The sequence below is a fragment of the Ornithodoros turicata genome, unplaced genomic scaffold (assembly GCF_037126465.1).
Source record: "Ornithodoros turicata isolate Travis unplaced genomic scaffold, ASM3712646v1 Chromosome23, whole genome shotgun sequence".
Lineage (NCBI taxonomy): Eukaryota > Metazoa > Arthropoda > Arachnida > Ixodida > Argasidae > Ornithodoros > Ornithodoros turicata.
In genome coordinates this window covers 1,516,666-1,529,653 of record NW_026999342.1, presented here as the reverse complement: position 1 = coordinate 1,529,653, position 12,988 = coordinate 1,516,666, and the positions used below count along the sequence as shown (strand labels likewise).

The following is a 12,988-nucleotide window of genomic DNA, read 5'->3' as shown; positions in this document are numbered from 1 at the left end:
GTTTCTTGCCCATGCCGGACACCGCTGCTTCTGAAACTCAAAGTTTCTTGAAGTTATCCTTGCGCTTCAATGTTCCAGTGTCCACGTTGTTAAGCAATTGCTGTTTTTGATTATTGTTAGCACTTTCCTCTTTGACATGCAGGGAGTGTTCTTAGTTTCCAAAACTGCACTGCAGCCCTACGCACCGTGCACACGTTGTCCAACAAGACAAAGTACAAAATGGCGACAGTGTCCCAAGTTCCGGGACGTGAAGGCACCACCTGACTTTAGTTTTCGTGCGGATCACGAACTTTTCTGAGGAAATAGTGAAGAAAAATTTTTGCAGGTCTTTCTTCACTATATCCGGTTTTCGACTACAAGCGTCTTTGCTATAAAGGTGATAAAAATACATACATGGGCGTCTGTGGACGCTCAATCGGGACCGCGATCTTACTTCATTATATCCGTTTCTTCACTATATGCGGGTCACTATAGCGAGTTTATAATTTTGAGCTTTACGTCACGAGACAACTGTGGTCATGAGCGACTCTACAGTGGTCTGGTCTGTGCATTAATTTTGCCCACCTGAGGGTTCTTGCCGAACATCACACACCACATTTAACATCTCTCACGGAAGTCTGAGTGACTTGTACCCTTCCACCAAGTTGCCACTGTCCTCAGCCAGGTCTGAACACGCCATCTTGGGATTAGCAGGTGGACATGTACCGACTGAGCAACCAAGGCATGCACTCGCAGCTCACTACTCGTTTGTTTACCTTTATGGACCAAGCACATGGTTCTTCCAGATAATTAAAAGTGTATCTGAAATGTCACCGTGACATCATGCAAAATTACCTTGCGAGCTTACGAAGCGTATTAACTATTAAGCCAAGGAAACTAGCATGGATACAATTAACTAATGTGCTCCTGATCCTCAGAAAAATTCACTTCATTCACTTGAAAGAGTTATTAAGCAATATATGGGGTATCCACACTAAGTGTGCTGAGCTCTTTGAAAAATAGGGCACTCGCGTCATTTCCTGAAAAAAGGATCCGGCACATTTGAAAATCTGACTATAAATTAGAAAGTTTGTCCAACCACGCCAACTGCACGTCTGTAGAAAATGAGTTTTACATCGTGTGCTCTACAATGCTGAAATTCTGAGTCCAGCAACCCTACTTAGGTGCAACCAGAAATCCTTACAGGACCTCGCACACAGACAGCGACTATGAAAGCAGTACTGCCAATTCAAGGTCAAAGGAAAAAGCTGTCGATGTGTGTCCCCATGTTATGTTGGATTGTATTATGTGGTCCTGTCTTGGATGTGTTTGCATGTCAACAAACTCATGACAGGCAGTAGAGTCCTCGGAGAGAAACGTGACAGTGTTGCTCACCGGAATTCAATACCAGCTGATCATTTTCATTTCTATTGTCATTTCTGGTAGTTGGTCTGTGTTTCGGTTCTGGTTACTGTTGTGACCTCCAATTTTATTATTGCATTGCCACTACTGCTACCATTCCGTTGGGGTGGGTACAACAGGGATGACCACATCAATTCTATCTGCTTGCTATGCACATGCACTAGTAGTGTGTTACCTGATCCACAACAGGAACTGTTGTAATCCTTTCATTATTGTGATTCTTACTGTTAATACTGGTAGGGGAATTCCTTTGTATTGTTTTCCGTGGTTTGTAAGTGTCTCTGCTTCACTACTTACATGTCCTTAATATTTCCTTTTTTGTCCTTTTTATGTCCTTAATATTAATATTCTGTAATCATGGATACAATATTAAAGATGCATATTGTGGCACTTAGCAGCATTCCAAAGGTTACTAAAGAAGAGGGCCCAAAGCACACACAAGTATGAATGCTGTTTAATCCGTCTGTACTCAGCAAAGATAAAAGAAGGATGTATCTGTATGTACACGAGCACAGTCCTCATTCTCCTTTTTGCTTCTACTTTGCGACAAAAATGAAAATACAGAGTTGACCATTCACGACACATGTGCAAGCCGTATACCCACAGAGGAATGGATCTGTACATGGGGTTCGTATTCAGATGACCTCATGAAATAATGGGAAGGTACAAAATGGTGCCAGAGGTTGACAGGTACTCTCTCTTGCATTGAGAAAGTTCTTTGAGCTCCATCAGAGGATTGTCTGGCAATATACTAATTTCATAAATTTTACCTTCCAGTCTGTGCTGAACCTGCTTAACAAGCATCTGAATGGGAAGCCTCCAGGGGTGATGATACCCATTCCACAATACCCCCTCTATTCTGCCACCTTGGCTGAATATGGAATGCATCAGGTGAGACTCACTGAGAGGCAGAGACTCATTAATGTGCACGCTTGTGCTTTTATGCATCACAACCCAAAGGATTGACAAAATAGCCACTGAAGATTTAGCAGACAGTGAACCTTTTTATGCAGCTGGTCGCAGAAAAAACAAGAGCCAAACAAGTCGAGTGCTAGGGCAGAGCTGATACTCAAATCTGGTTCGGTATGAAAAAAGAAAGAAAAAAAAATGGTGAAAAATGATGAGAAAGCTTGTCTATCCTGGAAAACATGTACAGTCGAGCCCATTTATTACGATCTTCGATAGAACGATAACTCCTATATTGCCATACCTGCCAACTCTCCCGATTCATCCGGGAGACTCCCGGACTCGGACCGGTTTGTACGATTGTACGGCCGAGAAGCAAATCTCCCGGAAAATGCAGTTTCCCTCTCTATAACTCAAACGCCTGCTTAATCCAATACCAGCCCAATTGCCATCGGCATCGCTGCCGCTTCCTGTGTGTTACGGAGTTCAGGGGTTCGGGTCATGGTTCTAGTTCTAGCACTTCTAGTTTCCGGGCATTTCCTCCATGTTTTCGGGCAACAAAGGTGCCTTTGCACTAGCTGTTTCGACCTTGCGTACCTCGCAAAGAGAACCTCGACCTCGCAAAGAGAACAGAGACATAGTTTTGTGTCCTCACGTTCTTTTGAGAAAGTGTCATAGCCTTGCCACAGCTTGACACCCAGATAGTTTCTTGGAGAGGGCAAAGTCTGTTGCTGCAAAACTTGTGCCCGATGAGCCTGCTGGGGTGAAGTGTGCTCCTGTTATATATGCAAATAAAAGCCACCCAACATTGGCTTTCTCCGAACCCCCCCCCCCCCCCCCCCCCCCCCGTTTTTTGAAATCTCCCTAATTTGGATGTTCCCAAGTTGGCAGGTGTGTATTGCGATCGAATTGTTGGTTCCCGTCAGCTCTCCCATTGAACTACATGTAAACAAAACATCGATATAACGATCGCCACGAAAGCGCTTGCTCGCATATCAGTGATGGCCACTAACTACTTGTATAGTAGTTTAACTATAACTACTAACTACTTCGCGATGGAGTAGTTTAACTAGTAGTTAAAACTACTTTTCAGGGGAGTAGTTAAAACTACTTCTTTAACTACTGCAACGTAGTTTAACTACATCTATAACTACTTAATGTTGTCCATAAACACCAATCCCTTGTAGTGTTCTTGGACACCTAAATATGAATCACACGCAGTGAAATGATACCTAAAATATACTTTGTGCCTAGGTCGCTTAATTCACATACTGTCGTAAAATCCACTGCCTGTCTCTTGTGTATCATGTGCTGACAAAAGAGCTTGCTGCTGAAATATTTTCTATGGAGTGAAAGCTTCCGCCATAAAGCTTTGTACAGCATATGGCAGACCATATACGAGATTAACATTCATGCTGCTTCGTCACAGATGAATACGCCACGCACAAATATTGTGGTGGGTGCCGATTGCGCCACTGTGGACCGTAAAATATTTTCGCTTAGCCACGATGGCCGATGACACAGCCATCCTATATGGTTATGTGCACACCAGGATGGTAGCCAGGTATTATGCAGGCCGCTACGATCGTCAAATACAAAGCTTGCGGCGGGATTCTTTCTATGCCTATGCGATAAAATGAGCTGCAGAATTATTTCACAGCAAATGAGGCTTCACTAGAAAAGCATTAAAAGTCAAGATTTAGTACACATGCATTGCACAATTGCTCTGCACCTCCGTTCTTGTCAAACAAGTAGCTGAAAGTAAAACTCGGAAGCACAATCGTGCCGTAAAGCTTGCGACAAAATCGGAAGTAGTTAGAGCTTGCAGTAACCTAACTACTGTAGCTAACTACTCGAAATAGTAGTTTAACTAGTAGTTGCCACTACATTTCTGCAAGTAGTTGATAACTACTTTTTAACTACAATTAGGTAGTTTAACTAGTAGTTTAACTACATCTAGTTAACTACTGGCCATCACTGTCGCATATAGCGATCGGAATTCTCCCAGCGGCCGGTAAAACGTGTGAAAATTAGAAAGCAAGATTGCACTATTTCACTGAAAACAAATTATATTGGCATTTTCAAGAGCCTTCGCCTCCATGCCCGCTAAAGTGAGAACGCAGTGCGTTTATCCGCGCATGACTGCCAGGGATTAGATGCGTGCGTTGCAAGGCATGCGACTTCGAAAGGGTGGAAGAAGCTCGCGAGAAGTAGAGTACGTTGTTCCCTCTCCACATCTTTCTCTCGTCTTCAAGCTTGTTCTCTTCTTTTGCTGCGTGCTTGCTACGATGGCGTCCGCGGTTCCGAGACGCTTTTTGATGAGGAAAGACGCGTGGCTCGACCCTAAGTTACATCCGCTCTACGGTTTTCATACTGGTGCAAAACCGTGTTGTGAAGTGCCGCGGCTTCGAAAACGTGTATTGGCAGACAGTTGCGTGTCACCACCCAAACACGCGTCGACGGATTTTCCGTGGCGGAAGCGCATTCTGATGGACCTCGCAGTCCCGATCGTGAGAATGATGATTACTACGGCATAGGATGACGAGCAATGAATGAGGTCGTCGATCTCAAAAGGCGCGATGCCTCACATGATATCGGCGATTATGTTATCAAAAGCTTTCGGCTCACAGCTGAGTCAGCTAGATAAAATGCTTCTGTGCTCCCAACAAACGCGCATGTTCAGCGGCGTTCTACTTGTCGCGATCTACTTCGTTTGCACGAACCCGAGCGGCAATTTCTCGAAAGCTTGTTTCTAACGATACTCGGATATAACGATCAGATTTCGCGTTCCCGTCAATATCGTTATAAACGGGCTCGACTGTAGTTACTTGTAGTGTCACTAACCACTTGAGGAAACCACGCGACACGATCGGCCCAATCGCAGACACCGAACGGCGGCTCCGGCGTGGAAAACGAATGCGATACTCTGTCCCTTCTTTAGTGACTCTAATTACTTGTTCCCATCCCCAAGATCTTGCAGATATGCTAGGACTTTTGCTTACCCTTCCCGTACAAGTGTATGCACTACCTATCGTAGTATCAACTTTTTTACATAATCGATCCTCAAAAAGTTTGTTGAAAATGTTCAATTGCTCGCAGTATACCAGTAGCCACACTTCTAGGGGTTTTGCGCATGTTTTTCTAATGGAGCACATTATTCTATATTCTTCTAATAGAGAACATAATGGCAGTTCTTAACAAATTCAGACAACTTATGGAAAAGGGATGCTGACACCAGGAATCGAACCTAGGTCTTCTGATCTTTGGTCAGATATGCTAACTGCTATGCCACACCAGCACGCCTTTCCCTTTGGCTAGGGTGCCTCAAGTACAGGGCGGGCGGACAACCAACCACGCTATTCCGATTCTCTCTTACATTTTTCTCACATTCACGCTCTCATTCAGACACGAGGCAGGGCGATTTGTAAACGACGTAAACAGCGAGAGTAGGAGCTGACGCCAGGAGTTGAACCTGGGTCCTCTGATCTCCGGTCAGATATGCTGACCGCTATGCCACACCAGCACGCCTTTCCCTTTGACTAGGGTGCCTCAAGTACAGGGCGGGCGGACAACCAACCACGCTATTCCGATTCTCTCTTACATTTTTCTCACATTCACGCTCTCATTCAGACACGAGGCAGGGCGATTTGTAAACGACGTAAACAGCGAGAGTAGGAGCTGACGCCAGGAATTGAACCTGGGTCCTCTGATCTCCGGTCAGATATGCTGACCGCTATGCCACACCAGCACGCCTTTCCCTTTGACTAGGGTGCCTCAAGTACAGGGCGGGCGGACAACCAACCACGCTATTCCGATTCTCTCTTACATTTTTCTCACATTCACGCTCTCATTCAGACACGAGGCAGGGCGATTTGTAAACGACGTAAACAGCGAGAGTAGGAGCTGACGCCAGGAATTGAACCTTGGTCCTCTGATCTCCGGTCAGATATGCTGACCGCTATGCCACACCAGCACGCCTTTCCCTTTGACTAGGGTGCCTCAAGTACAGGGCGGGCGGACAACCAACCACGCTATTCCGATTCTCTCTTACATTTTTCTCACATTCACGCTCTCATTCAGACACGAGGCAGGGCGATTTGTAAACGACGTAAACAGCGAGAGTAGGAGCTGACGCCAGGAATTGAACCTGGGTCCTCTGATCTCCGGTCAGATATGCTGACCGCTATGCCACACCAGCACGCCTTTCCCTTTGACTAGGGTGCCTCAAGTACAGGGCGGGCGGACAACCAACCACGCTATTCCGATTCTCTCTTACATTTTTCTCACATTCACGCTCTCATTCAGACACGAGGCAGGGCGATTTGTAAACGACGTAAACAGCGAGAGTAGGAGCTGACGCCAGGAATTGAACCTTGGTCCTCTGATCTCCGGTCAGATATGCTGACCGCTATGCCACACCAGCACGCCTTTCCCTTTGACTAGGGTGCCTCAAGTACAGGGCGGGCGGACAACCAACCACGCTATTCCGATTCTCTCTTACATTTTTCTCACATTCACGCTCTCATTCAGACACGAGGCAGGGCGATTTGTAAACGACGTAAACAGCGAGAGTAGGAGCTGACGCCAGGAATTGAACCTGGGTCCTCTGATCTCCGGTCAGATATGCTGACCGCTATGCCACACCAGCACGCCTTTCCCTTTGACTAGGGTGCCTCAAGTACAGGGCGGGCGGACAACCAACCACGCTATTCCGATTCTCTCTTACATTTTTCTCACATTCACGCTCTCATTCAGACACGAGGCAGGGCGATTTGTAAACGACGTAAACAGCGAGAGTAGGAGCTGACGCCAGGAATTGAACCTTGGTCCTCTGATCTCCGGTCAGATATGCTGACCGCTATGCCACACCAGCACGCCTTTCCCTTTGACTAGGGTGCCTCAAGTACAGGGCGGGCGGACAACCAACCACGCTATTCCGATTCTCTCTTACATTTTTCTCACATTCACGCTCTCATTCAGACACGAGGCAGGGCGATTTGTAAACGACGTAAACAGCGAGAGTAGGAGCTGACGCCAGGAATTGAACCTGGGTCCTCTGATCTCCGGTCAGATATGCTGACCGCTATGCCACACCAGCACGCCTTTCCCTTTGGCTAGGGTGCCTCAAGTACAGGGCGGGCGGACAACCAACCACGCTATTCCGATTCTCTCTTACATTTTTCTCACATTCACGCTCTCATTCAGACACGAGGCAGGGCGATTTGTAAACGACGTAAACAGCGAGAGTAGGAGCTGACGCCAGGAATTGAACCTGGGTCCTCTGATCTCCGGTCAGATATGCTGACCGCTATGCCACACCAGCACGCCTTTCCCTTTGGCTAGGGTGCCTCAAGTACAGGGCGGGCGGACAACCAACCACGCTATTCCGATTCTCTCTTACATTTTTCTCACATTCACGCTCTCATTCAGACACGAGGCAGGGCGATTTGTAAACGACGTAAACAGCGAGAGTAGGAGCTGACGCCAGGAATTGAACCTGGGTCCTCTGATCTCCGGTCAGATATGCTGACCGCTATGCCACACCAGCACGCCTTTCCCTTTGGCTAGGGTGCTTCAAGTACAGGGCGGGCAGACAACCAGACACGCTATTCCGATTTTGAGACAAATTGTACATTTTGAGACAAAATGTACCGCTTCCAGCAAGCAAGGTGAAAGCCCGGAATCAAAAGGTAGCTGAGCTTATAGCGTTGGACTATCAGCCACTCTCTATAGTGGCAGACAGGGGTTTCAGTGCTTTAATGAAAGCAACTGTGAGCATGCAACTACGAGCTGCCTTCGCGTACCACTGTTTCCCGCACCCTGATTCCACGTATCTACGACAACACTAGGAAATGCGTTGACAGCAAGCTTCACGTGGCGATGGACGATGTAGTGTGCTCCTTTGCGTTCACATCAGATACGTGGACATCGAGGGCTAATGACTCATACATAGGCCTCACATGCCACTTTCTGACGCCAGACTTTGCCATGAAGAGGTATTTACTGAACGTGAGACACTTCCCCGAGAAACATACAGGTAATAATATTATTGCTGCTTTGAATGCAGTTTGTGAAGAATGGGGCATACCCACTGAGAAATACAAACTTTATATTGTCACTGACAATGGAAGGAACATTCGTGCCGCCGTAAAGAAACTGAAATGGAGTGAACGCTCATGCTTTGCTCATACGCTTCAGCTTGCAATTCATGACGCCAAACAAGAGTGCTCGACTTTAAGTAATTTATGCAAAAAGGGCAGATCAATAGTTCGACACTACAAACACAGTTCAGCAGCACAAAAAAGGTTGGATGATATGTTGCTGCAAATGATAAAACCTGCTCTCCATGTGGTGCAAGATGTCGACACACGTTGGAACAGCCAATATTTGATACTTCCAAGACTCCTGGAGCTTAAAGAAGCCATTACTGTCGAGCTTGCAACATCTAATGCATACAGTGAATGCTTTTCATCTTCAGAATGGAGAGAAGTGGTGGAGATGTTGAAGATGTTGAAGCCCCTGTATGATGCCACAACACTTCTGAGTGGTGAGAAATATGCCACGTTACCCAGCCAAATACCCATAATTCATGGGTAGGGCCTGACTTTTTAGGGTTAAACCCGTATCCGCCCGATATTTACCCCCCGAACGAAATCTGTAAAATTTGGGTTTAACCCGAATCTACCCGAAAACATCCGGGTCACGTGGCACACTCATAAGCGTGCATTAAAATAAAGTTTGATAACATTGTTAAACATTAGTTCCATGTTAAGACAAATTTTTATTAAACAAAAAAAATTACCCGAATACACCCGAATTCCTGACGACAGAATATGCCATAACGGGATTTAACCCGAATACACCCGAATTTTCAAATGAAAAATATCACCCGATATTTACCCCCCGAATTTGGCCAAAAATAAAACCCGAAAAAGTCAGGCCCTATTCATGGGCTTTTAGAATCGCTGTCACAACAGAAACACAAATCTATCTTTGCTGGAATCTTTGCCAGAGCTTTGCACGGTTCCCACAATACGATTTTGATGAAACTGCTGCTATGTCCATGTTCTTGGACCATCGCTACAAAGGAACTGTGTACGTCGCAAGTACTCACAAGTTTACATGGATCAAAGACACTGTGCAGCACCATGCCGCACTGCTTATCGAGGATATTTCTGAGCCCCCAACAAGTGTTCCCTAACCAAGCATTAGCTCATCACAAAGGGTTTGGGAGGCTTTTGACAAGCTAGCTTCAAACGTTCCTGCATCCGGACGTTTACCCATCGAGAAAGAAATGAGTGACTATTTTGAGGAAGGCCTTCTGCCACGAGAGAAGGATCCTCTTCAGTGGTGGAAGTGTACAGGGTCACACAAGTACCCGCATCTTTCAAGGCTGGCCAGGGAATACTTAGCCATACCGACCACCTCAGTGCCAAGTGAACGGGCATTTTTCTCTTGGGGGAACTGTGTGACCACGAGAAGAGAATGTCTTAAACCACATCTTGTAGAAAAACTAGTTTTCCTACACAATAACTTTCTTCTAAACTTCTTCTTCATACTTCAAACTTCATACTTCTTATGGTTGTAACAGACATTCAACAGTTTTGTACTTAGATGGCACATTGTTTTCATTAAATTTTTATGATTTTATATCTATCTTCCTGCTTCTATGCATTACCTATCATTTAATGGTACGCCAAGTACTCAAACTCGACTCGAGCTCGAAAATTTTGCTACTCGCACAGCCCTACTTGTAACCCTTTCCCCCTCGTGTGGCGTGTCAATGTAACCTCCTTTCTTCGCAGCTTTGCGCTCAAACTACGAGCCGTCAAAAAAGAGGTGGAGCCAAGGGCTCACTTCCATGGATTTTTGGGGAATTGTTTCGGCAATTGCCATTGCATTACGAGTGGGATTATGTGCTATACTGAGTAAAATGACCGCGAGGAACCCATTTCCGCAAAGAAAACGTTAGGTTGCCTTGGGAAATTCCGGAGTTCAGTTCAAGAAATTCTTTCCGTCAATTGAAATGAAATGAAAATGTTACCAATATGTGTCAAAAGTTATTGGGAGAAACAAATCCCTTGACCGCACGTCTCTCCGGGGCCTATGTTTTTTACTATGAATTTCTATCATGGTTGGTGGACCACCCTGTATAGATATATATATATTAGGGGTGTGCGAATATTCGAATTGGAATTGAATATCAAACGCTCGAACTATTCGATTCGCGAATCGAATATCCAGTATTCGATTTTTTGAATATTCGACTATTCCACGAATAGAACGACGCAACCCGAAAGTGGGCTTCACCTTATGCTTCCGTGCATGAGGTGAGGCCTCCTTTACGAAATTGCCCTTGCTGCTGGTCCAGCACAGGCGGGACAGTGTTTAGTTTAAGAAAAGTTATCCAAAGTTAGTTTTGTAGACATCGTCTGTGGAAGGGGTGGCACCCCTCCCACATGCAGTTTAGTGGTGCCGACGAGGGACTTTGATTTAATGTCTGTGAGGTTGCCTTTAAAAAGTTAGACTCTTGAATAATGACTACATCTCATGAACAAGAAGGGTGTCTTAAAGATGTCCTTTACATCTAAAATTTCAGTAGTGCAACTTCCTAGGGAGAGTGCAAAGAAACTAAAGGGTGTCCATGGCAAGGCTGAGGCAGGATGCCAATTCGTTTGTTTCACAAATGGCCTGTGGTTGTCTGAAACAATTACAACATCATCCGTATAACATGCTACTGCCTGACATAAAATTTTGAAATGAAGGTAACCACTCCAGTACTCCAGTAAGTGTAGGCTCACCTGAAAAGCAGGAAGCACTATCATGTAAAATTAAATAGTAGGGGCTTTTAGCAGAAGAATTGCGTATCTCTCTTGTGACAGTTAATGCCAGAAAAATTGCACTAAAGCCATGGGCTACAAAATGGAAACTTTTAGTGCGAAAGTCACATATTGTAAATTTTGCATGAATATTCGATATTCGGAATTTTTTCCTCTATTCGATTGGACTTAAATTATTCGGATTTACACACTCTTACTATATAGATATATATATATATATATTTGGTCTGTGCAAATTGTGATTTTCAAGTTCGAATCGAATACGAATCTAATATGGAGTACCACCGAATCGAATACCGAATATTTTCGAATCAAATACGAATAATCGATGCATAGAACACAAGGATATTACTTTTATTGAAGCAGGTAGGCTACACAGAACACTCACAGAATATTTCCATTCAAAAACACAAGTTGCTCCACATGCTCTGGTAGCAGGTCAGTGCGACGATTTGTAACTATGTTGGAGCATGCCGGAAACAGTCTCTCACTGGCAACTCGGGTTGCAGGTATTGACAGGTACTTTTGGGCTGCTTTACATAATCTTGGGTACCTCTCTCGCCCTACTGCTCTCCACCATGTAAGCGGGTTGTCCTCTTTAGGCAGGAGCGATGATCCAAGGTAGTCAGCAACTTGTTCTGTTGTGGCCGTTTCAGTCGATTGTGGAGTTCATTATGGAGATCATTATTAACGAAGAATTTTGATGTACTTTATTTCTTATGTACTGTGTTAGTTATCTCTCAAAGAAACAGTCCCACGGAATCGTCAGAAAAATCTTTCGAGAGGGGTTCTACAGGGACTTTATATGGGAGAGGAGTATTCCCTGTCGTTTCCCTATCTCAAATGCACTCCAAAGGTGCCATTTCAGGGGTTGAACACACTGGAGCCCCAACCCCCTGACTACGCCGGTGAGACAGTCGCATCTGTTCCAGTAGATTTGGAATATTGTGTCATTTTACTTCTTGTGGACCGTGGTATAAAAAATTGATGCAATACATGAGAAGAGCAGACTCATGATGTTGAGAGTATTCCGGAATTCCCCTTCTGGAAAAACGAGAAAATGTCATTCCCTGAGAAAGGGGGGCCAATGAGGGCGCATCCTTGAGAAAAGGAATGCAGTAACCTAGCGGGTGTCTCATAGAGTTAGGGGCGTCTGGATGGTGCATTTTCTCCTCTTAACGCCATGCTCTCACTTCTTCGCTTAGGGAGTGATGTCAAACCGCCGGAGCTTCTGCAGCTATGGCTCTTTCACCTGATCAATAAATGTTTCATTGCTGGTTTTGAGCCTCGTCCTGTCTACTTCTTCGTGTGTCCTCTTGTTCCCTCAAGCTCAAGGTATGCCACCGTCGTCGAACCTTCACCAGCTCACTTGCCTGCTCACCCATATTTCATCTATGTACCACTCTGCAAGCCTACCTAGTCTCACGCCCCCGCCTCGGGGTTTTTCTCCCATTTTTGCGCCTCTCTACCTCCAAGCCATCCGCTCAGCCTACCGCCTGGGTTACATTCTGACCAACTTGGATGCCAACCTCTGTCTCCTTGGCTTCGCTCTTCGGAAGAAATTTGCCCCCCGGACATCTTTGGTCCCCCTTTTTCACAATTGCCTTCCTTGGTCCTACAAGAAAAGACTACTACAATCATCGAGGAATGTGCTCGCAAGTCATCGGGGTGATCGTCAGCAGCTAGTGCATCGGTTGTGGTCCTTAAGCCATGGTGATGATTACCGCAAGTCCCCAGCTTTTCTTGTTTGGTCCTGTCGCTCGCAGGCACAGTTCCACCACTCATGGTGGATCTTACGTTCTGCATACAACCGCTTCTATTCTTCGAACCGTGCAACCACC

General features: G+C 45.5%; 1 protein-coding gene across 1 annotated transcript in view; it reads left to right on the top strand.

Annotated features, from left to right (window-relative positions):
• Positions 1–12,988, top strand: part of LOC135373277 (alanine aminotransferase 2-like) — an 85,800-nt gene that overhangs the window by 21,903 nt on the left and 50,909 nt on the right. The window contains exon 5 of the mRNA XM_064606505.1: positions 2,179–2,292. Within this exon, the coding sequence (XP_064462575.1) occupies positions 2,179–2,292 (114 nt within the window). The remainder of the gene's footprint in view (positions 1–2,178; positions 2,293–12,988) is intronic.